The sequence below is a fragment of the Ceratotherium simum genome, chromosome 21 (assembly GCF_057802395.1).
Source record: "Ceratotherium simum simum isolate JZ-2026a chromosome 21, ASM5780239v1, whole genome shotgun sequence".
NCBI lineage: Eukaryota > Metazoa > Chordata > Mammalia > Perissodactyla > Rhinocerotidae > Ceratotherium > Ceratotherium simum.
The window spans coordinates 24,380,932-24,407,187 of NC_141920.1; the positions used below are offsets into that span (position 1 = coordinate 24,380,932).

General features: G+C 39.1%; 1 protein-coding gene across 1 annotated transcript in view; it reads left to right on the forward strand.

Moving 5' to 3' along the window:
- The first annotated feature begins 310 nt into the window (after positions 1 to 310).
- Positions 311 to 26,256, forward strand: part of UQCC1 (ubiquinol-cytochrome c reductase complex assembly factor 1) — a 101,638-nt gene continuing 75,692 nt past the window's right edge. Inside the window, exons 1-2 of the mRNA XM_004430479.3 lie at positions 311 to 400; positions 15,317 to 15,421. Of these exons, the coding sequence (XP_004430536.1) occupies positions 377 to 400; positions 15,317 to 15,421 (129 nt within the window). The 5' untranslated portion in view covers positions 311 to 376. The remainder of the gene's footprint in view (positions 401 to 15,316; positions 15,422 to 26,256) is intronic.

The window sequence follows — 26,256 nt, forward strand, 5'->3', positions numbered from 1 at the left end:
GGATCCTGGTGGAGATAGAGTCTAGGAAGGAGGGGCTCTCACAAGGGGGCGCTGAGGAGTGAGGCTGGGTGAGGGGTGGGGTTAAGGAGAGTGCTATGAAAAGCCCGAGGCCAGAGGTCAAGGAGGACCGGCGTGGTGGAGAGGGCTTGAGCCTCTGTGACGTGTCGAGAAGAGACAAGCGAGAGCGGGAAGCGCGCGCCCGGCGCAGCAGCCTCGCGCACAGCGGGGAAAGCGCGCGCTCGTGCGCGCATTGGCCTCTGTACGCCTGCGCCGCCGCTGCCGGGCACACGTCGGCTAAAGGACAACCTAGTGAAGGGGTGGCGGTAGCGGGGACTCCGGAAGCTCACCCTTCACCCGGAAATGGTTGTTGAGGAACATGGCGTTGCTGGTCCGAGTCCTTGTGAGTGAAGGAGTAATTTTCTACGGTCGCTCACTGGGCCGTGGGGTTGGCGTCGAAGAGGGCGGGGCGGGAGAAACTAGGGGAAAGTGCAGGAGGGGATCCTGTGCGGTAGCGAGGCTGCGCGGCCGCCTCTCTGCGGGGAAACTGAGGCAGCTTCCCACCGCCCCCACCCTCGGTTTGGCCGTGGCTTCCCCTTCTTTGGATGAGGAGAGTGACATCTGACATCGGACCTAAATGTGATGAAGTTTGCTTTTCCTCAGTCACCGCCTGTGGCCGCGTCCCCTCAGGGAGAGGCAGCATGTGGGGCACTGATGGAATTTCGGGAGACCTGGGTTCTAGTCCCTTCTGTCACTGACGCGCAGTGTGACCTTGGGCAGGTCACTTTCGGGCCTCAGTGTCCCCATGGGAACAACGGGGACGTTAATGTGCAGTCCGTTCGGATTCTGAGGTTCTCTGGGTTTGTTTCAGTGATCAGTAAGTCATTCTTAATTGTACAGTTAAGTAGAATACTATTATGGATTATTAGATTGAAAGCTGCACGAGAATCGAGGTGATATCTGTCGTTTTCACTTTGCCTAACACAATGTCTGGCACATCATAGGTGTTCAATATATATTTGTTGAAGGGAGGGAGGGAGGGAGGGAGGAAGGGAGGAAGGACTACTAGACTTCTTAGCGACCGTATGGGAAGCTGCTGCACCACCTCTTGATTCAGTCCGATCCCTCTAGCATACTCTGACCTCTAGGAATTAAAGGAGAAAGAAAGTGGCAGCAGAAAAAAGTTAGGAGGATACAGAGCTTAGTTCCTAATCACGGAGGGATGGGAAAGTGTATCATTTTAGCAAGTCTTTCAAAAACTAGGTCAAGGACAATGTTTTTCATAGCCAGACCCTATCTATTCCTGCTTCTGGCTCTCTTTTTGAGTTGTTATTTTACACTTGTGTTTCTAATATTTTTATATATGGCTTACAAGGACTGCAGTTTTACTTCTTGCATTCCCTGTCAGCCTAGCAAAGTGCAGTATCCTCAATTGCTGCTCAATAAATATTTGTTTCAAGAATAGCTCCTATAACCTACAGAAAGAGTCACGTGGGGAAATTAATTGTTGATGCCAGGGCAGAAATTGATTCAGTTCTGAGGACTGCTGGGGAATTGGCTACTAGAATGTCCTAAGTTATTTAGTCTTTAAGATGGATATTTGGGGAAAAAGATGAAACGTTTATTGGGCTATAGACTTTAAATGAACACCTTGATTTGTCTTGGAAATTAGTGGCTGCTCCAGCTATCTTAAATATTCTTGCCTCTGAGCTTGGGGGACTGTTGCAGAGTCATTTCTTCTTAAGTGGTAGCATCCGTAGAACCTCTCTAACTGTCCTCTATTATTTGGATTTTTTTTTTCTATTTATCTCTTTCTACTCATCTTTTTAGGTAAAAAGCAAGTTGAGATAAGGAAAGTCATTTTCATCTTATACCATGATTACTTGATGTCTTCTTATCACGTTATAATGTAATGTGTGACAAAGCAATGGAAACTCTCTTGGGACTAGTTGAAAGTGGCAGTAAACGTGAAAGTAGATATTTATTGATCACCTACTCTGAAGAGGCATTTGGGCAAGGCACTGTGAGGAACTCACAAATACAGGAAAATGCTCCTGTCTAGGAGTCTGAAGAGCCTTGGTTGAAAGCTTGGCTCCATTACTTACTATGGGTGTGACCTTGAGCAAATCACCTAACTTCTGTGAGCCTTAGATTTTCTCAGTAATTTTATAAGGGTTGATCAGAGAATCAGTTGATTAAAGTGAAAATTAAATGCTTTTCTTCTTTTCCTTTCAGCAGCTATTTTAAGTGTTTACTATGTTCTAGGACTGTCCAAGGGACTGAGGATGAAAAACATAGACCTTACTCTCAAGTTTATAATCTAACAGGAGAGACAGAAAAGAAAACTACTAATACCTACATGAAATGCTGTGATAGAAGTGTGTGCCGAGTGCTGTGGGAGTAGAGTAGAGACACCTAACCCAGCCTGAGGACAAGCATCCATGAGGGAGAGGTGCCTGAACTAAATGAGAGAGCGTTAGGTAGAGAATGGGGAAAAGGGCATAGAAGGGAAGGATTGGTTTATGCTGATAATGCTAGACAACCAAGGAACTGTAAGTAAATCTGTTTGGCTAGACTCAGGGGCACTTATGGGGAAATGGCAGGAGAGTAGGCGGGGCCTTATGTATCATGATTAGGAGTTGGAAGTTTATCCTAAAGACAGAAGGGAGCCATTGAATTATTTTAAGCAAGGGAAGATTTGTTTTTAAAGGTTTTTTGGTGCATTTACTCTATATTTTCCCTCACTTAAATTTTTAAAATTGAGGAATAATTGACATACAGTGAATTGCACTTATTTAATTGTACAATTTGATATGTTTTGACACAGGTAAACACCTAAAAAGCCATCACCACAATAAAAATAATGAACATATCCATCACTCTCCCCAATTTTTTGGTGTGGTTTTGCAATCCTTTTCTCCTGTTGCTCTCCCCTCCCCCAACCACCTCTGATCAGGGAAATACTTTTGTTCCTTCTCTCATTTTTTAATTGAAATTTTAAAAATTTATTTTGAAAGTATAAAAAAGCAAAAAAAAAAGTCAACATAGTAAATACTCATATACCCACTACTAGATTTTTGTTTTAATAGATCCCTGCAGCAGTTGTGGATGGGTCAGTCGGAGTGCTGAGATTAGAGTCCTCAAAGCCATTCAGAAGCTACTTAAATAATCCTGGAAGAAGTGATGAAGGCCTGTACTAAGGGGGAGAGGCACTGTGGTTAAAAAGGAAGGGATGGTTTCAAGAGGTATTGAGGAACTAGAGTCTACAGGGCTTGGCGAGTGGTTAGATGTCGCGAGTGAGAGAGAGGGAGGAGTCCAACAGTTAGTCTCAGGTGTGCCTTGCATGACTATGTTAATAGCAGTGTGCTTCACTGAGAATATCCAGCTGGGGACTTTTTTTTTCTTTTGTGAGGAAGATTAGTCCTGAGCTAACATCCATTGCCAGTCCTCCTCATTTTGCTGAGGAAGATTGGCCCTGGGCTAACATCCATGCCCATCTTCCTCTACTTTATGTGGAATGCTGCCACAGCCTGGCTTGACAAGTGGTGCGTTGGTCCGCACCCGGGATCTGAACCTGTTAACCCCAGGCCGCCGAAGTGGAGTGTGTGAACTTAATGAGTATGCTGCTGGGCTGGCCCCTGGAGATTTGTTTTTAACAGCTGGAGAGTTGGTGTTCAGGAGAGAAAGAGAGCAAGCTGAGCTATAGGTTGTAGTTGAAGCAAGATGTTCTTGAGATTTCCCAGGCAATAATATTGATAGCTAACATTTATAGAGCACTTACCATGTGCTAAGCACTCTTAAATACTTTATATGTGTGAATTTACTTAATCCTTACAACAGCCTTTTGAAAAGGTAGGCGCTATTATTTTCCCCATTTTATAGATAAGAAAATTGAACCACAGAGAGGTAGTATTCCTGAAACATTCTTATTAGTCTCCTATTACTTTTTCCTCCTGTCTTGTTGGCCAATTTTTTCCCTTCAATGATGGGTATGGGAAGGAGGAGAAAACTAAAACACTGCTCTTATTGAGTAGCTCCAACAGAGGAATTGGACATTTGAGCAGTGCAACTGGACTTGCTGATGGTTTTGTCAGCTGTCTTGGGCATTGGTGATCATTTTTGCTCTTTGACAGTAGTAGAAATTTCAGAAAGCCACTCTTTATTTTTTTTAATTGTAGTAAAATACACATAAAATTTACCATTTTAACCATTTTTAAGTGTATGGTTCAGTGGCATTAAGTACATTCCATTGTTGTGCTACCATCACCACCATTGTCCACAGAACTCTTTTCATCTTGCAAAACTGAAACTCTGTACTTATTAAACAGTAACTCCCCATGCCTCTCTCTCCTCAGCCTTGGGCAACTACCATTCTACTTCTGTCTATATGATATTGACTACTCTAGGTACCTCATATAAGTGTAATCATACAGTATTTGTCCTTTTGTTACTGGCTTATTTCACTTAGCGTAATGTCTTCAGAATTCATCTGTGTTGTAGCATGTGTCAGAATTTCCTTCCTTTTTAAGGCTGCACAATATTCCATTGTGTATATATATATATATACACACACTACATTTTGTCCATTCATCTGTTGATGGACACTTGAGTAGCTTTCACCTTTTGGCTATTGTGAAATAGTGTTGCTGTGAACATGAGTGTACAAATATCTGTTTGAATCCCTGTTTTTACTTCTTTTGGGTATATACTCAGAAGTGGAATTATTGGATCATATGGTAATACTGTGTTTAATTTTTTGAGCAATTACCATTCCATTTTCCACAGCAGCTGCGTCATTTTACATTCCCACCAGGAAGGCACAAGGGTTCCAGTTTTTCCACATCTTCGTCAACACTTGTTATTTTCTGTTTTTTTTTTTTTCATAGTGGCCATCTTAATAGGTGTGAGGTAATAGCTCTTTGTAGTTTTGATTTGCATTTCTCTAATTATTAGTGATGTTGAACATCTTTTCATATGCTTGCTGGCCATTTGTATATCTTGGGAGAAATGTCTGTTCAAGTCTTTTGCCCCTTTTTTAATTGACTTGTCTGTTTTTTTGTTGTTGAGTTGTAGGAATTCTTTGTATATTCTAGATATCAATCCTTTATGAGATATATGATTTGCAAATATTTTCTCCCATTCGATGGGTTGCTTTTTCACTTTGTGGATAGTGTTCTTTGATGCACAGAAGTTTTTAATTTTGATGAAGTCTAACTTAACTATTTTTTCTTTTGTCACCTGTGCTTTTGGTGTCATATCCAAGGAATCATTGCCAAATCCAATGTCATGCAACTTTTCCCCTATGTTTTCTTCTAAAAGTTTCATAGTTTTAGGTCTTATGTTTAGCTCTTTGATCCATTTGAAGTTAATATTTGTATATTATGCAACGTTTTACTGTATTTTTTGCACATTATTTTCTTAGGGTTTGCCCTAGGGATTACAATTAATATCTTGTTTTGGTGTGTGTGAGGAAGATCAGCCCTGAGCTAACATCCATGCTAATCCTCCTGTTTTGGCTGAGGAAGACGGGCTCTGAGCTAACATCTATTGCCAAGCCTCCTCCTTTTTTTTTTCCCCAAAGCCCCCGTAGATAGTTGTATGTCACAGTTGCACATCCTTCTAGTTGCTGTATGTGGGACGCGGCCTCAGCACGGCCGGAGAAGCGGTGCGTTGATGCGTGCCCGGGATCTGAACCCCGGCCGCCAGTAGCAGAGTATGCGCACTTATCTGCTAAGCCACGGGGCCGGCCCTTAATATCTTAATTTATAACAATCTAGTTTGAGTTAATACCAACTTGATTTTATATAATACCAACTTGATAATATATAAAAACTTTGATCTATATAGCTTCACTTTTTCCCTCCTTGTTTGTACCATTATTGTCATTCAGATTACATCTTTACACATTGTGTGCCCATTAATATAGATTTATAATGATTGCTTTATGCAGTTGTCTTTTAAATTAAAAATAAAGGGGCCAGCCTGGTGGTGTAGTGGTTAAGTTCACGCATTCTGCTTCGGCGGCCCGGGGTTCACAGGTTTGGATCCTAGGCACAGACCGACGCACTGCTTGTCAAGCCCTGCCCTCTACCCATATAAAGTAGAGGAAGATGGGTACGGACGTTAGCCCAGGGCCAATCTTCCTCAGCAAAAAGAGGAGGATTGGCATCAGATGTTAGCTCAGGGCTAATCTTCCTCACACACACAAAAAAGTAAAAATAAAAATAATTACAGGGCCGGCCCCATGGCTTAGCGGTTAAGTGCGCGTGCTCCGCTGCTGGCGGCCCGGGGTCGGATCCTGGGCACGCACCGATGCACCGCTTCTCTGGCCATGCTGAGGCCGCGTCCCATATACAGCAACTAGAAGGATGTGCAGCTATGACATACAACTATCTACTGGGGCTTTGGGGGGAAAAATTAAAATAAATATAAATCTTTAAAAGAAAATTACAAACAAAAAAATACATTTATACTATATTTTTTATTTATCTGAGTAGTTACCAGTGTACTTTATTTCTTCATGTGGATTTGAGTTACTGTAGTGTCAGAGGTCTAATTTCAGCCTGAATACTAATTTCCCTTTAGTATTTGTTGTAAGGCAGGTGTGCTATTGACATATTCTCTCAGTTTTTGTGTATCTAGAAAGTCTTAATTTTTTCTTCACTTTTGAACGATAATTTTGCTGTATATAGAATTCTTGTTTGACAGTCTTTTTTTCCCCCAGCGTTTTGAATATTTCATTTCATCGCTTTCTGGCCTCCATGGTTTCTGAGCAGAAATCAACTGTTAATGTTATTGAGGATCTCTTGTACATGATGAGTTGCTTCTCTTGTTGCTTTCAAGATTCTGTCTTTCTCTTTTAACAGCTTGATTATGATTTGTCTATTTGTGAATCTCTTTGAATTTATCCTATTTGGAATTAGTTGAGCTTCTTGGATTTATAGATGAATGTTTTTCATCAAATTTGGGATGTTTTCTGCCAATATTTCTTCAAATATTTGTTCTGTCCCTTTATTTCTCTCCTCTCCTTCTGAGACTTCCATTACACATATGTTGGTATGTTTGATGGTGTCCTGTAGGCCTCTGAGGCTCTGTTAAATTTTCTTCATTCTTTTTTCTTTCTGTTCCTCAGGCTAGATAATCTCAATTGACCTATCTTCAAGGTCACTGATTCTTTCTTCTGCTCAAATCTGCTGTTGAACCCCTCTAGTGAAATGTTCGTTTTAGTTATTGTTCTTTTCAACTCCAGAATTTCTCTTTGGTTCCTTTTTTTATTTTTATTTTTTATAATTTTATTTATTTATTTATTTATTTTTTTCCCCCAAAGCCCCAGTAGATAGTTGTATGGCATAGCTGCACATCCTTCTAGTTGCTGTACGTGGGACGCGGCCTCAGCATGGCCAGAGAAGCCATGCGTCGGTGCGCGCCCGGGATCTGAACCTGGGCCGCCAGCAGCGGAGCGCTCGCACTTAACTAAGCCACAGGGCTGGCCCAGTTCCTTTTTTTTAAATAATTTTTCTTTTTTGATGTTCTGTATTTGGTGAGATATGGTTCTCATACTTTGCTATGGTTGTTTTGTTTTGTTTTGTTTTTGGTGAGGAAGATTCGCCCTGAGCTAACATCTATTGCCAGTCTTCCTCTTTTTTTGCTTGAGGAAGATTAGCCCTGATCTAGCATCTGTGCCAGTCTTCCTCTATTTTGTATGTGGGTTGCCACCTCAGAATGGCTGACGAGTGGTGTAGGTCCATGCCTGGGATCTGAACTTGCGAACCCAGGCTGCCAAAGTGGAGCACACTGGACTTAACCACTATGCCACTGGGCCGGCTCCTTTGGTATAGTTTTTTAGACATAGTTTCCTTTAGATCTTAAACATTTAAAATAGTTGGTTCAAAATCTTTGTCTAGTATGTCTAACATCTGGGCTTCCTCAGGCATAGTTTCTCTTGATTGCTTTTTTCTCCTGTGTATGGGCCATGCTTTTATGTTTCTTTGTATGTTTCATAATTTTTGGTTAAATACCGGACATTTTAAATATATAAAGTAGCAACTCTGGAAATCAGGTCTTCCTCCTTTCCCAGAGTTTATTGTTTTTCTCTTTAGTGACTTTTCTGAGTTAATTCTGTAAAGTCTGTATTCTTTGTTGTGTGGTCTCTGCTTGGTTTGCGTAGTGGTCAGGTAACGATTGGACAGAGATTTCTTTAAATGCCTGGAGTCAGTAAGTCTCCCAGTTTTTGCTGAGGGGCTCTGTGTGCATGTTGGGGCTTGCCTTTAATCTGCCACTCATTTGATAGTTCTGCCTTAAATTTCCTGTTTGTGCAGAGCCTCCAGGTCAACCAGAGGTGAGAGCTTAGGGCATTTTCAGGTCTTTCCTGTACGTGCACACAGCTCTGGGCAAGTGTACAGCCCTCTGCATGTACATGGCCTTCAAATTTCCTTTAATATGTTGGAGCTTTTCAAAGCCCCTATGAACATCTCATTCCTCTGCTTTTCCTTTTAAGCTTTTTGGTTAGCCTATTGTTTTCCCTAAGTGTTAGCCACTGCCTCAGGCAGCCACGAAGTTAAACAGTCACCTCTGTTTGTTTTCAACCAATGCTCCTGGGGAAAATGTTTTTCACACTGCATGAGTTCCAAGACAGTTTTGCAACAGGAGTCTTCCAAGGAACTACTAGACAGATCAAATAATGCCAGTTCTTTATGAATAAAGCTTTGAGGAGTACCAACCCCATTCTGGAGTCAACTTTTCTCCAGGGAAGACAAGTTCCTTTTAGTGAATATTGCTATTTAGAAACCAAGTCTGGATGCTACATGTGGTCATTGCTACTGGTGTGTCATTGCTTCCAGACCCTATCTATTTCTTTATCTACTTGTCTGTCTATATTAAAAACCCATACCAATTACTCTCAATCCAACCCAATACCACAGGATTTATTGTACTCTTCTGCCTTTTTATGTTTAACTCCTTTCTTTGATAGAAACATGACCCCTCATCCTTAATATATTTACTGATTTGCTCAAATCCTTCCTGTATGTAATCAATCTTTTGAAAACTCTGATTGGATACCCCTAACAAAGTGGGAGGGAGCAGAGTATTCAGTAATTATTGAAGGAATAGTTGAACATTGTCTGCTCCTCCTGTGTGTATAAGTATCCTTTTGTAGCATGCCTCATTGTAACTTGCAGGAAAGGTTGCTACAGTAGTGTTTGTCCTTTGGACTATGGAATTGAATTAGTATGGATGGCATTCAGGGTATAGGCACCACTGGAGAATTACAGAGTAGAAGATTTGGTGACTATAGTTTATCTTCATTATTCACAGATTCTGTATTTGTCAATTCATCTACTTGCTAAAATTTATTTGTAATTTCAAAATTAATACCCATGGTGCTTTTGTGGTCATTTGTGGACATGTGCGGTGAAAAATTTGAGTCACAATATGCATGTTCCCAGCTGATGCCAACAAGGCAATACTCTGCCTTCTTGTTTCAGCTCACATACTGTAAGCAGCTATCCTTTTCACAGCCTAATTAGTGCTATGTTTTTTGTATTTGCATTTTTGTGCTTTTGTTGGTGATTTCCCAGTTTAAAATGGCCCTCAAGTGTAGTGTTCAAGCGCTTTTGAGTGTTGCTAAGTGCAAGAAGGCTGTGGTGTTCCTTATGGAGAATATTTGTGTGTTAGAAAAGTTTCATTCAGGGCTGGCCCCGTGGCTTAGTGGTTAAGTGTGCGCGCTCCGCTGCTGGCGGCCGGGGTTTGGATCCCAGGCGCGCACCGACACACTGCTTCTCCGGCCACACTGAGGCCGTGTCCCACATGCAACAACTAGAAGGATGTGCAGCTATGACATACAACTATCTACTGGGGCTTTGCGGGGGGAAATAAATAAATAAATAAATAAAAATAAAAAAACAAAAGAAAAGTTTCATTCAGCAGTGAGTTATAATGCTATTGGCTGTGAGTTCAATGTTAATAAATAAACAATATATATTAAATAAGGTGTCTTTAAACAGAAACATACATAAAACAAGGTTATGTATTGATTGGTTGATGAAAATGTTGTGACCAGAGGCTTGCAGGAACCTAACTCTGTGTTTTCCCTAGGAGCAATAGTTCGGTATTTGCTAACTCAGTGTTTGCAGTCACTTTATAAAACATAACTATGGGAAATAGGAGAATCGAGTACCTGTAAAGCCTTTTCCAGCTCATGAGTGAGCCAAGGAAATACTATGTATCTTAAAAACCACCTGCAGAAACAGGCCAGTCATGGGACTGATTAAGGTATAGTCAAAAAAAGAGCTGGTATGTCAGAATATTTTGCATTACGAATGTAAAATCACCTGTAATTTACGATATGCATAGGAAATAAAAACATGAAACCTAACTTTAAAATTTTGGTTTTGAACCATGAAACTTCTAGAAGAAAACATGGGCAGCACGCTCTTTGACATTGGTCTTAGCAACGTATTTTCAAGTACCGTGTCTGACCAGGCAAGGGAAACAATAGAAAAAATAAACAAATGGGACTACATCAAACTATTTAGCTTCTGCACAGCAAAGGAAACCATCAACAAAAGGAAAAGACAACCTAATAATTGGGAGAAGATATTTGCAAACCATATATCTGATAAGGGATTAATATCCAAAATATATAAAGAACTCATACATCTCGACAACAAAAAAACTAACCACTGAATTAAAAAATGGGCAAAAGACCTGAACAGACATTTCTCCAAAGAAGATATACAGATGGCCAACAGGCACATGAAAAGATGTTCAACATCATTAACTATCAGGGAAATGCAAATCAAAACTACAATGAGATATCACCTCACATCCGTCAGAATGGCTGTAATTAACAACACAGGAAACCACAATTGTTGGAGAGGTTGTGGAGAGAAGGGAACTGTCATACACTGCTGGTGGGAGTGCAAAAACTGGTGCAGCTACTATGGAAAACAGTATGGAGATTCCTCAAAAAATTAAGACTAGAACTACCATACGATCCAGCTATTCCACTGCTGGGTGTTTATCCAAAGAACATGAAAACACCAATGCATAAAGATACATGCACCCCTGTGGTCATTGCAGCATTATTGACAATAGCCAAGACTTGGAAGCAATCTAAATGCCCATCAAGGGACAAATAGATAAAGAAGATGTGGTATATGTACACAATGGAATACTACTCAGCCATAAGAAACGATGAAATCTAGCCATTTGTGACAACATGGATGGACATTGAGGGTATTATGCTAAGAGAAATAAGTCAGAGGGAGAAGGTCAAATACTGTATGATCTCACTCATAAGTAGAAGATAAAAACAACAACAAAGAAACATGTAGAGACAGAGATTGGATTGGTGGTTACCAGAGAGGGAGAGAGGGGAGGGAGGAGGGCAAAAGGGATTAGGCACTTGTGTGTGGTGATGGATTATAATTAGTCTTTGGGTGGTGAACATGATGTAATCTATGCAGAAACAGAAGTATAATGGTGTACACCTGAAATTTATACAATGTTATAAACCAATATTACTGTAATAAAAAAAGTTTTTTTGGTTTTGAAGTGTTGGTGAGGCAAAAAGAATAGAATCAGTTCCCACTTAGTAACAGTGTATATATTATCCTATGTTAAAGGAATAATTTTAACCACTGGAAATGGCTATAAATGTTTTTCTAAATTTGGGAGAAGTTGAGGTTTGCTAATGGTTATAGGTCTAATATATTAGTACCTGTAAGAGGGAGATAAGTACTTCCACAGATTTATATTTATAAATGAAGTATTGGGAGAGGCGGGAGGGAAGAGCACCCAGTAGAGTTAGTAGAAGCAGAACCTGAAGTCTGGAGAGACTTCTTGAAGCAAATGAGCTCATGGTTTGGGAGTGAAGAAGAGAGTCTCAGAGGAACTTATTGCAAGGGGATTCGCTTGTGTGGAAAGGAGCAGTGATTCCCAAACCAGAGATTCTGAGTCAGGTTTTGGAACTGCTGAGTGAGTACAAGGCAGGGTATGAAGGAAAATGATGGGTCTAGAAAGGGTCCAGTTGGTAAAGATCAGATGTTTTAAGTTTGAAGAAAGAGGCACTTAGAGGCACTAAGCTTTTGAGAAAGGGAATTCCAGGTTCAAAACAATATTTTAAGAGAGTAGTTCTTGCTGCTGTGACAGTTTGCTGGGGAAAGAGAAGCTTATTTACATAATTCAATAACAATTGTTAATAACATTTAACAATGCCTTTGTATGTGTGTTTTACCGTTATCAAAGTGCTTTTACAAATTTTCCTTGAAATACTCCTGTGAGGTGGCTTTTATTATTCTCATTTTACATAAGGGAAAATGGAGGCCCAGAGAGTCGAGTAACTAATTCACGGTCATACAGCTATTTAATGGTAGGCTTGGGATTCAAACACCCTTTCTGCTACACTTCAGCAGTTTCAGTTGAGGATTTGGACAAGAATTGTTGTAGGATTTGAGAAGGAAAGAACAGAGCTGATTGCTCCTTTCTTCAAATAAGAACTGATTTAAAGTATTGGCATAAGACCAAATAGAGCCAAAATTACAGAGAAAAATTTTGTTGACATTGGGAAAAAATATGATGAAATTCTTAAAATCTTCCAGAAGTTAGCGTTGTTCCTACTTGTTATTTCCTCTTGCTTTTTTTTTTTTCGTTTGGGCCTGAATCTGCAAAAGTTTCATCTCATCCCATATTTACGTTTTTAGGAAAGGAACATCTGACATTGAATGGTTCTGGTAAATCTGTCAGCGTTAGTAAACAAAAACCCAGTAACTGTCTCTCATTTGAAAACCATCCCAACAGATTAAACCTCAGCTCAGATAAAATATTTTTAAGCTTTACTTTTCATTTGAAACATAAGGTGCTGTGAGTGGCCTATTAGAAACAGTTACACAGTTTTAGAACTGTGAGACACTTTTTAGAAAGCATCTCTAGGTTTAAAATTCTAATACCTTTCTCTACCTCATCCCCGTCCACTCCTGCCTACTCATGAGGAAATTGAAATTAAGATGCAATTTAGGGCCAGCCTCCGTGGCTTGGCAGTTAAGTGCGCGCGCTCTGCTACTGGCGGCCCGGGTTCGGATCCTGGGTGCACACCGACGCACCGCTTCTCTGGCCATGCTGAGGCCGTGTCCCACATACAGCAACTGGAATGATGTGCAACTATGACATACAGTTATCTACTGGGGCTTTGGGGAGAAAAAAAGGAGGAGGATTGGCAATAGATGTTAGCTCAGAGCTGGTCTTCCTCAGCAAAAAAAAAAAGAGGAGGATTAGCATGGATGTTAGCTCAGGGCTGACCTTCCTCCCAAAAACAAAAAAAAAAAACAAAAACGATGCAATTTAATATTTATTGCGTTGGGGGGCCGGCACAGTGGCTTAGTGGTTGAGTGCATGCACTCCGCTGCTGGCGGCCTGGGTTCGGATCCGGGCGCGCGCCGCTTGTCCGGCCATGCTGAGGCGGCATCCCACATACGTCAACTAGAAGGATGTGCAACTATGACGTAGAACTATCTACTGGGGCTTTGGGGAAAAAAAGGAGGAGGATTAGCTCAGGGCCGGCCTTCCTCAGCAAAAAGAGGAGGATTGGCATGGGTGTTAGCTCAGGGCTGATCTTCGTCACAAAAAAAAAAAAAGAAAAATTTATTGCATTGGAAATACTGCAAGGTCTATTTGTTGATTTTTCTTAATCATGAGGAGTAGGGATTTTTCTTTATTTTGTGGAAGAGACAACAAAGGCTCATAGCTCACTGACAGTGGAGCCAAGAGTCAAATCAGTGCTTTCTGATTCCAAATACATGGCTCTCTCCACAATACTATGTTATGTTTTAATTGGGTCAAGACTAGGTCATCGAGTGTTAGAGCTAGAAGGGACTTGGGAGATAGTCCCTTTACCTTTTCATCCCATAAATGAACAGGGATCCTGGAGTTGGGCTGCCTGGGTTCAGATCCTAACCCTGCCGTGTATTAACTATGTGACCTTGGAGAGTCACTTATCTTATCCATACCTCAGTTTCTTTGTCCATATAAATGGGATAATAACGATATACCTAGGTCATTGGGCGGTGATTGTGAGGTTTAAATGAGCTCATATTGTAAAGTATCTAGAACAGTGCCTGGCACATAGTAAGTGCTCATAAGTATTACTAATAATTGCTATGAGGAAACTGAACATCTTATAGGTTAAATTACTTTTAAAGATCATATTAGAGTTGCTGAGTTTAAACTAGAATCTAGATCTTTGACTCCTAGAATTTAGTTTATGAAGTGTTTTCAAACAATTTGTGTATCCAGTTCTCATTATGGCCCTATAAGGTCTGTAGGTCAAGTGAAAGAAACCCTTGGGTCCCACAGAGTTGGTTCTTAGAATAGAGATTTCCAATGCTGTGTACGTGGATGCCATTTATACAATGGAATGTATTTCAGGTTCATGAAACAGGCTACTCATTTAGCAAGACAGAGCTCTCTTTTCTACAGCCTAGCCTTTTACTTTGGCCCAGAGATCTTTCTGAGGTCAGTTAATGTCAGAGGGAAAAATCAAACTTCAGTCATAGCTCAAACAGCCATTTAATCTCTCTTTTGTCTTGGAAATCAAGTTGCCCAAGTGTGTTTTCCTACCCTAAAAATTTCAGCCCTAGTTTCTTCATCCTTATGGATATGATGGTAATCCCAGCACTCCTTACTATAAAGGGATTTTATGGAGATCAGATAAGTCAATGTTTATGAAATGGCGTTACAAACTCTAATTTAAATGATAATCTAAGTGTAAAATGTCTGAAGTCTGCTTATTTTGTTCCTTTCCTGAGAGGGAGCCCATGTCCCCCTTCTTATTTTTTTTTTTTTTGTGAGGAGATCAGCCCTGTGCTAACATCTGCCAATCCTGTTTTTTTTTTTTTTTGCTGAAGAAGACTGGCCCTAGGCTAAGATCCGTGCCCATCTTCCTCCATTTCATATGGGATGCCGCCACAGCATGGCTTGCCAAGCAGTGAGTTGGTGCACGCCCGGGATCCGAACCAGTGAACCCCGGGCTGCCGCAGTGGAGTGCACACTTAACCACTTGCGCCACCAGGCCGACCCCTCATGTCCCCCTTCTTGAGTCACTTATTACTAGAGTTGTCTTAGCCATTGGATCAGGAATAGGCAGGGGTACATCTTATCCTTGGAGAGATGAGAATGAGAAGGCTTGGTCCTGGTTCTATTTTGGATGTTCTCCTTTCATGTGCCCTTTTCTGGCAGGATTTCTAAACTTACATATGCTCTTTGCCTTCTATGTGTGGAGTCTGCTATAGATCCTTGACGGAATATTTTTTTCTTTCTCTAGGGGAACCGGATTAGCATCTCCCAGTGGGTTCCAGTATGCAGCCGATTGGTACCTGTGTCTCCTATACAGGGACAGTGGGACAGGGCTCTGTCTGGCACTTCTCAGGTAAGGTTTGTTGTTCCTTTGCTTGGTATGAAAACCTTAGTGTTTATGTGCAAATGTCATGTATTTATAAATTAGCCAACCAAATTATGTGATGGAAAAACCTCATGAGACCACTTCTGGGCCTCTTTGGTGCCAGCTCAGGACTGATTCCTACAGTATGGTGTCTAGGGCGTTGCTTCTAAATACCTCAGCAGTGGAATTTAGCCTAGGATACTGTGCTACAGTCTGATGATTTTTAGTGTTGGGAGTGGTTTCAGATGCTCATCTCAGAGTTAACTTTTCTTCAGTTTTCTTTTTGTAGCTACTTTGTACCACTTTTATTTGGGATAAGAAATGTTTCTTTCTTTCTTTCTTTTTCTCTTTCTGAACATAAAATCCAAGGAACAATTATTTGAGTCCTTAGTTTACCACTGGCCATAAGATTCATTGCAATGTAGTTTGCCTTGGACCCTCCTTGAGGGTTTTTTTCCTCCTGATTTTTGTTACAAATAATTTAGTAATAAAGGAAATAAAACTCACTCATGACCTCAAACCTGAAAACATCTGCTGGTTCTTTTCTAGTCCTTATATATGTGTGTACTAATTTTTTCCTTAGGTACCTTAACAAATATTCACAGAATTTAATGTTCTGGTGCCTTTTCACTTATTAGAGCAGACATTATTCATGTTGTTAGATAGATTTTGTAATTAAATTTTTTAATGGCTGTGTGTTATTGTATTTATTTAGCCTTTGATATTAAAATTATTTCCAATTTTTTTTTTTGCCATTATAGGCTTTAATGTAGTTACCATTTTCTTGATATATAATTTTTCTTATTTTTAGTTATTTATTAAAGATAAATTCCTAGGAGGGTATACCCTGGGTCAAAGGGTATCAACAGTTTGCCTCGCCAAAAAGTTGTTTTAATTTATACTGCCACCAGCAATGTATATATAACTAGTTTTTCATCCTTACCTCCCCTAAATTGGGTGTTTTTTAAAAATTTAAACCAATTAGGTAGAAAATGTTACCTTGTTTTACTTTGCATTTCTTTATCTATCAGGGTTAAACATTTTTTCTGTTTATCAGTTGTATTCCGTTTGTGAAAATCTTATGCTTATGTTATTTCTCCATTTATCTACTGGGAATTTATTTTTCTTACCAATTTATATGAATTCCTTCTCTAGCCATTAACTTTCTTTTTCTTTTCTTTGTTTTTTTTTGTGAGGAAGATCAGCCCTGAGCTAACATCCATGCCAATCCTCCTCTTTTTTTTGCTGAGGAAGACCGGCTCTGAGCTAACATCTATTGCCAGTCCTCCTCCTTTTTCTCCCCAAAGCCCCAATAGATAGTTGTATGTCATAGTTGCACATCCTGCTATTTGCTGTATGTGGGACGCGGCCTCAGCATGGCCGGAGATGCGGTGCGTCGTTGCGTGCCCGGGATCTGAACCCGGGCCGCCAGTAGTGGAGCGCGTGCACTTAACCACTAAGTCACCAGGCTGGCCCTAACTTTCTTTTTCATATTTGATGAATTAAAATTATTTTGATATGCATAATTATATATTATATAATTTATTTATATAAATGTAATAAAAATATTTAAAATATAGAGTAATTCCCTTCAACTAGTGTGTAAACCTTGCCTTCTGAGGACATGTCTTGTTTATCCCTGTATTTCCTGGGCTTCTCACTAAGTGTGGCACAGAGTAGGCACTAAAAGTATGTTAAATGAATGAAGGCTATGTCTGTGCAGAAGAGGCATCTACTTTGGGTAGTTATGCAGCTATTTCTTTTCAGACTTGGGTTATGTTCTATTCCTCTTTGTGCATTGGAAATTTTTTTTTTTTTGGTGAGGAAGATTAGCCCTGAGCTAACATCCATTGCCAATCCTCCTCTTTTTACTGAGGAAGATTGGCTCTGGGCTAACATCCTTGCCCATCTTCCTCTACTTAATGTGTGGGACACCTGCCACGGCATGGCTTGATAAGTGGAGCATGGGTCCGCCTGTGGAATCTGAACCTGTGAACCCTGGGCCGCCGAAGTGGAGCTCAGCCACTTGATCGCTATGCCACCAGGCCAGCCCCAGAAAATGTTAATATAACTTATCATATAGTTCTAAATAATTTGTTATTTGTCTGTGCATAGATGGTGTGGGGGGGCTCATTATATGAATCTCTTACTTGTGCATCATTCTTTGAATCAATAAACATTTCTTGAGCATCTGATATGTATTGGGTACTGTTAGGCTCTGGGACAGCATTATAGCAAAGCATCCATGTAAATAATTTAGGATAGTTTATCTCATGCCGACAAGATGTAATTTTAGCCAGTGTAAATAAACTGGACATTTTGTCATATTGACTGTACCTCATTGGCACGTCTTCCCATCTTTGAGGTCCCCAGTTGGAAACCTCTGCCTCAGAATGACATCCTCAGATGCCTGTCTGATAGGGAAGCAAATTTGCTTCAGAATGAGGAAGAACTTTGTGTTAATTTGAATTGTAGTGTAATGGAACATGTGGGCTGCATTGTGACATAGTAAATTTACTTCTACTGGAAATATTCAGGCCGTGGTTCTGTGTTAAGGGCATGACATAAAAGAATCTTTCACTGGCTGAGTGGTAGTATCAGATGATCTCTAAGGTAATGTCCAAAGCTGTAGTTGTGTTATTGTTTTCAAAAAGCTAGGAACATTAAACTCTTATCTCTGTCTTTCAGGTGTAATTTCTTGAAGTTCTGTCATGCTTTGATGAGTCTACTTTTAAAAAAATTTTTTATTTTGAAATAATTTAAACTTACAGAAAAATTGAAAAAATAGTAGAGTTCCCATATATCCTTCATCTAGTTTCCTCTAATGTTAACATCTTATGTAACCATAGTGCAATTATTGAAACCAGGAGATTAACACTGATGTAATAATGTTAATGAATCTACACATCTTATTCCAATTTTACCAGTTTTTTTCACTAATGTCCTTTTTTTGGTCCCTCAATTTGGGTTTGTCTAATATTTTCTTATAATTAGATTGAGGTTATGCATTTTTGGCAAAGTGCTGTTGTTCCCTTCTCAGTGCATCATATCAGGGGATACATGATGCCAGTATGTCTTATTACTGATGATGTTAACTTTGATCTCTTGGTTATTAAATTGGTGTCTGTCAGGTTCCCCTACTATAAAGTTACTATTTTTCTCTTTGTAATTAGTAAGTATCTTATGAGAAGATACTTTGAGACTGTGCAGATATCCTGTTTCCCATCATACTTTTGCTCACTGCTTTTTGCATCCATCCATTGTTCTTTTTTTATGATATATAATATTAATTAATTAATTATTTAAAAAAATTTGGTAAAAAAACCCATAACATTAAAGTTACCACCTTAACTGTTTTTAAGTATATAATTCAACAGTGTAAAAGTATATTCACATTGTTGTACAACAGTTCTCTAGAACTTTTTGCTCTTGGAAAACGGAAACTCTATATCCATTAAACACTAATCCACCCCACCACCCTTGGCAACCACCTTTCTACTTTCTCTTTCTTTGATTTTGACTACTTTAGATACTACATATGAGTGGAAAGGTATGGTATTTATCCTTTTGTGACTTAATTTCGCTTAGCATAATGTCCTCCAGGTTCATCTGTGTTATAGCATGTGACAGGATTTCCTTTTTTAAGGCTACATAATATTTCACTGTATGTATACACCACATTTTCTTTATCCATTGATCTATCGATGGACATTTGTGTTGCTTTCACATCTTGGCTATTGTGTATAATGCTGCAGTGAACATAAGTGTGCAAATATCTCTTCAAGATCCTGCTTTGAATTCTTTTGGATATATACCTAGAAGTGGGATTGCTGCATCATAAGGTAATTCTATTGATGGTTCTTGACTGCAACAATTATTACTGTAGTGTTTGCCTAATGGTGATTTTCTATTTCCATCTTTACTACAACATTTATTTATTTTATTTTATTTTATTTTTGTGTGTGTGTGTGAGGAAGATCAGCCCTGAGCTAACATCCATGCTAATCCTCCTCTTTTTGCTGAGGAAGACCGGCTCTGAGCTAACATCTTTTGCCAATCCTCCTCCTTTTTTTTCCCCAAAGCCCCAGTAGATAGTTGTATGTCATAGTTGCACATCTTTTTAGTTGCTGTATGTGGGACGCCGCCTCAGCATGGCCAGACAAACGGTGCATCGGTGCGCGCCTGAGATCTGAACCTGGGCTGCCAGTAGCAGAGCGCGTGCACTCAACTGCTAAGCCACGGGGCCGCCCCCTACTACAACATTTATTGATCGGAATTCTACTGTAAGGAAGAGCTGTCACTTCTTTTCCATTTATTTATTTATTCAGTTATTTATTTATATTAGTATGAGCTTATGGATATTTATTTTCTTCTATGAGTTATAGTCCATTATTCTCGTTTTTTATTTTATTGATCAAATTTTCCCAAGTTTGACTTTTGGGAGCTCCGTCAAGTTCCTTTCTACATATCTTTGTCATTTTTTGAACACTTCATTATTTCCTGGCACCACAAGATGTTCCAGGTTCATGTTGTATTTTCTTTGCTCTAGCCCTAGATTCAACAATTTTTCTGAGGACCTGTAGTTCCTTTTGTCAGAGAATGGTATTTAGAATATTTAGAAATCAAGATCTGGATGCTAAGTGTTCATGAGCCTATGTTACTGAACTCTACTCAGGTTTTTGAAAGCAGCTTGATATAGGGGGGAGAAGGTAGCTTCGAATATATGTTCTACTCCTTAATGAACTTTACTTCTTTGAGCCTTAGTGTCCTCATTTCTAAAATGGGAAAAAATAGTATCTACTTTGCAAGGTGGTTGTGAGATAAACATAAGTATAACATCAAGCATACAGGTGCTGGGCATACAGGAGATCTTCAGTAATTTGTAACTACTATTTTTGTTGCTATTTATGTTCTTGCTACTTGGGTACATTTTCTCCTCACTGTGTAAATTGAGATTAAAAAATTTTTTTTGTCCTAAAACTACCTTAAGAAAATTGCAACCTCTCCCTGGGTCTTAGTTTCCTCATCTGTGAAATGAAAAGGTTGGACTTAGAAGATCTCTGAGATTTCTTCTAGCTCAAGTGTTGTTATTTTAAGTTACTCCTTAGTTCTTCAATTGCTTTTTCTCCAAGCTAAACAGCCTCAATTCATTTTAACCTTTCCACTAGGACCTTTTATTCATCTCTTTGATCATTCCTGTGGTTCTTTTCTGGACCTTCTCCAGATTGTCCTTCTATTTAAAAAAAAAAAAAAAAAATCCATCTAGTTTTTATTGAGTGTCAACGCCAGGCCCAGAATGGTGTTGAGTTTTGGGGCAGAAAATAGAAGAAGTATAAGGTAGATAGACTGTGCCCTCGTGAGGCTTTATAGTTTTGCTAAAAGGGCCAGACACATATACCATGGTATTCAAGAATTGCTTGAGTCCTTCCCTTCTTCCCTTCTTTTCTTTTTTTTCCTGTTTCCTTATCTTTCTTTTCCTCCCTTCCCTCTTCACTTTCAGAACCTTTTTGGAAGCAAAAAATAAGAGTGAGTTTCTGTATTCCTTTTAATAGGGGGCTGTTTGCAGAAGAGTTTATCATTGGAGTTGTCTTGAACAGGTCCTTAGGTTTATATTATGCATTGTAGTTTACACATCTCTTTCACATACATTATTTTATTTGGTTCTCAAAACAAATTTATGAGATAGGCAGAGCTAGAGCTTCTGCCCAAGTTTTTTTCTTTCCACTACCCCATACTTCTTCAGTTCTGCCTTCTCACTCACCTTCTCTATCCTGCCCATTTCTTTTTTTTTTTTTTTTTTTGCAGTAACATTGGTTTATTGCAGTAACATTGGTTTATAACATTGTAAAAATTTCAGGTGTACATCACTGTACTTCTATTTCTGCATAGATTACATCATGTTCACCACCAAAATACTAATTACAACCCATCACCACACACATGTACCGAATTATCCCTTTCACCCTCCTCCCTCCCCCCTTCCCCTCTGGTAACCACCAATCCAATCTCTGTCCCTATGTGTTTGTTTATTGTTGTTATTATCTACTACTTAATGAAGGAAATCATGCGGTATTTGACCTTCTCCCTCTGACTTATTTCACTTTGCATTATACCCTCAATGTCCATCCATGTTGTCACAAATGGCTGGATTTCATCGTTTCTTATGGCTGAATAGTATTCCATTGTGTATATATACCACAGCTTCTTTATCCATTCCTCCCTTGATGGGCACTTAGGTTGCTTCCAAGTCTTGGCTATTGTGAATAACGCTGCAATGAACACATGGGTGCATGTACCTGTACAAATTGGTGTTTTCAAGTTCTTTGGATAAATACCCAGCAGTGGGATGGCTGGATCATATGGTAGTTCTATCCTTGATTTTTTGAGGAATCTCCATACTGTTTTCCATAGTGGCTGCACCAGTTTGCACTCCCACCAGCAGTGTATGAGAGTTCCCTTCTCTCCACATCCTCTCCAACACATGTTGTTTCCTGTCTTGTTAATTATAGCCATTCTGACGGGCGTGAGGTGATATCTCATTGTAGTTTTGATTTGCATTTCCCTGATAGTTAATGATTTTGAACATCTTTTCATGTGTCTGTTAGCCATCTGTATATCTTCTTTGGAGAAATGTCTGTTCAGGTCCTTTGCCCATTTTTTAATTGGGTTGATAGTTTTTTTGTTGGTAAGATGCATGAGTTCTTTATATATTTTGGAGATTAAGCCCTTATCAGAAGTATGGTTTGCAAATATCTTCTCCCAATTGTTAGGTTGTCTTTTCGTTTTGTTGATGGTTTCCTTTGCTGTGCAGAAGCTTTTTAGTTTGATGTAGTCCCATTTGTTTATTTTTTCTATTGTTTCTCTTGCCCGGTCAGACGTGGTGTTTGAGAAGATGTTGCTAAGACTGATGTCAAAGAGCGTACTGCCTATGTTTTCTTCTAGAAGTTTCACAGTTTCAGGTCTTACATTCAAGTCTTTAATCCATTTGGAGTTAATTTTTGTGTATGGTGTAAGGTAAGGGTCTACTTTCATTTTTTTGCATATGGCTATCCAGTTTTCCCAACACCATTTGTTGAAGAGACTTTCTTTTCCCCATTGTATGTTCTTGGCTCCTTTGTCAAAGATTAGCTGTCCATAGATGTGTGGGTTTATTTCTGGGCTTTCGATTCTATTCCATTGATCTGTGTGTCTGTTTTTGTGCCAGTACCACGCTGTTTTGGTTACTACAGCTTTGTAGTATATTTTGAAATCAGGGAGTGTGATACCTCCAGCTTTGTTCTTTTTTCTCAGGATTCCTTTAGCTATTCGGGGTCTTTTGTTGTTCCATATAAATTTTAGGATTCTTTGTTCTATTTCTGTGAAAAATGTTGTTGGAAGTTTGATAGGGATTGCATTGAATCTATAGATGGCTTTAGGAAGTATGGACATCTTTTTTTTTTTTTTTTTAAAGATTTTATTTATTCAGTTTTTTCCCCCCAAAGCCCCAGTAGATAGTTGTATGTCATAGGTTCACATCCTTCTAGTTGCTGTACGTGGGACTCGGCCTCGCGTTGGACAGAGAAGTGGTGCCTCGGGGCGCTCCCGGGATCCGAACCCGGGCCGCCAGCATCAGAGCGCGCGCACTTAACCGCTAAGCCACGGAGCCGGCCCCTGGACATCTTAACTATGTTAATTCCTCCAATCCAAGAGCACGGAATATCTTTCCATTTCTTTGTGTCGTCTTCAATTTCTTTCAAAAATGTTTTATAGTTTTCGGTGTACAGATCTTTCACCTCTTTGGTTAAGTTTATTCCTAAGTATTTTATTCTTTTTGTTGCAATTGTAAATGGGATGGTATTCTTAATTTCTCTTTCTGCTACTTCGTTGTTAGTGTGTAGAAATGCAACTGATTTTTGTATGTTGATTTTGTATCCTGCAACTTTACCATATTCGTTTATTACTTCTAAAAGTTTTCTGGTGGATTCTTTGGGGTTTTCTATATATAAAATCATGTCGTCTGCAAATAGTGACAGTTTCACTTCTTCCTTTCCAATTTGGATCCCTTTTATTTCTTTCTCTTGCCTGATTGCTCTGGCTAGGACTTCCAGTACTATGTTAAATAGGAGTGGTGACAGTGGGCATCCTTGTCTGGTTCCTGTTCTTAGAGGGATGGCTTTCAGTTTTTCACCATTGAGGATGATATTAGCTGTGGGTTTCTCATATATGGTCTTTATTATGTTGAGGTACTTTCCTTCTATACCAGTTTTATTCAGAGTTTTTATCATAAATGGATGCTGTATCTTGTCAAATGCTTTCTCTGCATCTATTGAGATGATCATGTGATTTTTATTCTTCATTTTATTAATGTGGTGTATTACGTTGATTGATTTGCGAATGTTAAACCATCCCTGCATCCCTGGAATAAATCCCACTTGATCATGATGTATAATCTTTTTAACGTATTGTTGTATGCGATTTGCTAGTATTTTATTGAGGATTTTCGCGTCAATGTTCATCAGTGATATTGGCCTGTAATTTTCTTTTTTTTGTGTTGTCCTTGTCTGGTTTTGGTATCAGGGTAATGTCAGCTTCATAGAATGAGTTAGGGAGCTTCCCCCCCTCCTCAATTTTTTGGAAGAGTTTGAGAAGGATAGGTATTAAGTCTTCTTTGAATGTTTGGTAGAATTCACCAGGGAAGCCGTCTGGTCCTGGACTTTTATTTTTGGGGAGGTTTGTGATTACTGTTTCGATCTCCTTACTGGTGATTGGTCTATTCAAATTCTCTACTTCTTCTTGATCCAGTTTTGGAAGGGTGTATGATTCTAAGAATTTATCCATTTCTTCCAGATTGTCGAATTGGTTGGCATATAGCTTTTCATAGTATTCTCTTATAATCTTTTGTATTTCTGGGGTGTCTGTTGTAACCTCTCCTCTTTCATTTCTGATTTTACTTATTTGTGCCTTCTCTCTTTTTTTCTTGGTGAGTCTAGCTAAAGGTTTGTCAATTTTGTTTATCTTTTCAAAGAACCAGCTCTTGGTTTTATTAATTTTTTCTATTGTTTTTGGTCTCTATTTCATTTATTTCTGCTCTGATTTTTATTATTTCCCTTCTTCTACGGATTTTGTGCTTTGGTTGTTCTTCTTTTTCCAGTTCCTTCAGGTGCATTGTTAGATTGTTTATTTGAGATTTTTCTTGTTTGTTGCGATAGGCCTGTATCGCTATAAACTTCCCTCTTAGAACTGCTTTTGCTGTATCCCATAAATTCTGGCATGTCGTATTTTCATTTTCATTTGTCTCCAGGTATTTTTTGATTTCTTCTTTGATTTCTTCGTTAACCCAGTCGTTGTTCAGTAGCATTTTGTTTAATCTCCACGTATTTGTGGCTTTTCTGATTTTCTTCCTATAGTTGATTTCTAGTTTCATACCGTTGTGGTCAGAAAAGATGCTTGGTATTATTTCAATCTTCTTAAATTTATGGAGACTTGTTTTGTGGCCTAATATGTGATCAATCCTGGAGAATGTTCCATGTGCCTTTGAAAAGAACGTGTATTCTTCGGTTTTTGGATGGAATGCTCTGTATATATCTACTAGGTCCATCTGTTCTAGTGTGTCGTTTAAGGCCAATGTTTCCTTATTGATCTTCTGTTTGGATGATCTATCCGTTGGTGTAAGTGGAGTGTTAAAGTCCCCTACTATTATTGTGTTACTGTCTATTTCTGTTTTTATGTCTGTTAATAATTGCTTTATATATTTAGGTACACCTACATTGGGTGCGTAGATATTTACAAGTGTTATATCCTCTTGTTGGATTGTTCCCTTGATCATTATGTAATGCCCTTCTTTGTCTCTTTTTACAGTTTTTGTTTTAAAGTCTATTTTGTCTGATATGAGTACTGCTACCCCAGCTTTCTTTTCATTGCCATTTGCGTGGAGTATCTTTTTCCATCCCTTCACTTTCAGTTTGTGAGTGTCTTTAGGTCTGAAGTGTGTCTCTTGTATGCAGCATATATATGGGTCTTGTTTTTTTATCCAGTCAGCCACCCTATGCCTTTTAATTGGAGCATTTAGTCCATTGACGTTTAAAGTAGCTATTGATAAGTATGTACTTACTGCCATTTTTTAACTTTTTTTTTTTCCTCAGTGTTTTAGTAGTCCTTCTCTGTTCCTTTCTTCTATACAGAATTGATGGTCACTTTAGTTTGACCTCTGTCTGAAAGCTGTACTCTTTAACTCCCCTCCTCCCTCATGTTTTTGATACCATATCTAACCTCTTTGTTGTGCATTTGTATCCATTACGTTCTAATCATGGAAATAGATAATTTTTCCTATTTGTGGTCTTCTCTTTTCCCCTTAAATCAGTCCCTTTAACATTTCTTGTAGCACTGGTTTCTTGGTGACAAACTCCTTTAATTTTTGCTTATCAGGGAAAATTTTGATCTCTCCTTCCATTTTAAATGATAACCTTGCTGGGTAGAGTATTCTTGGCTGTAAGTTTTTTCCTTTTAGCACTTTAAATATATCGTGCCATTCTCTTCTAGCCTGTAAGGTTTCTGCAGAGAAGTCAGCCGATAGCCTTATGGGGTTTCCTTTGTACGTAACTTGACATTCTCTTGCCTGCCCATTCTTAAGGCTTCTCTTTGAAGTGTTTTCCAATGACTCTAGGTCATTCTTTTCTATCTCCAAATTTCTATTGTTTACACTGCCTATTTCATATCTTTAAGCATTTTTGTACATTTTATTGAAGTATAAATATACAGAAAAAGGCATAAATCACAAGTGTACAGATCAATGAATTATTATGAAGCAAACATAACCAGCACCCAGGTCAAGAAATAGAACCCCA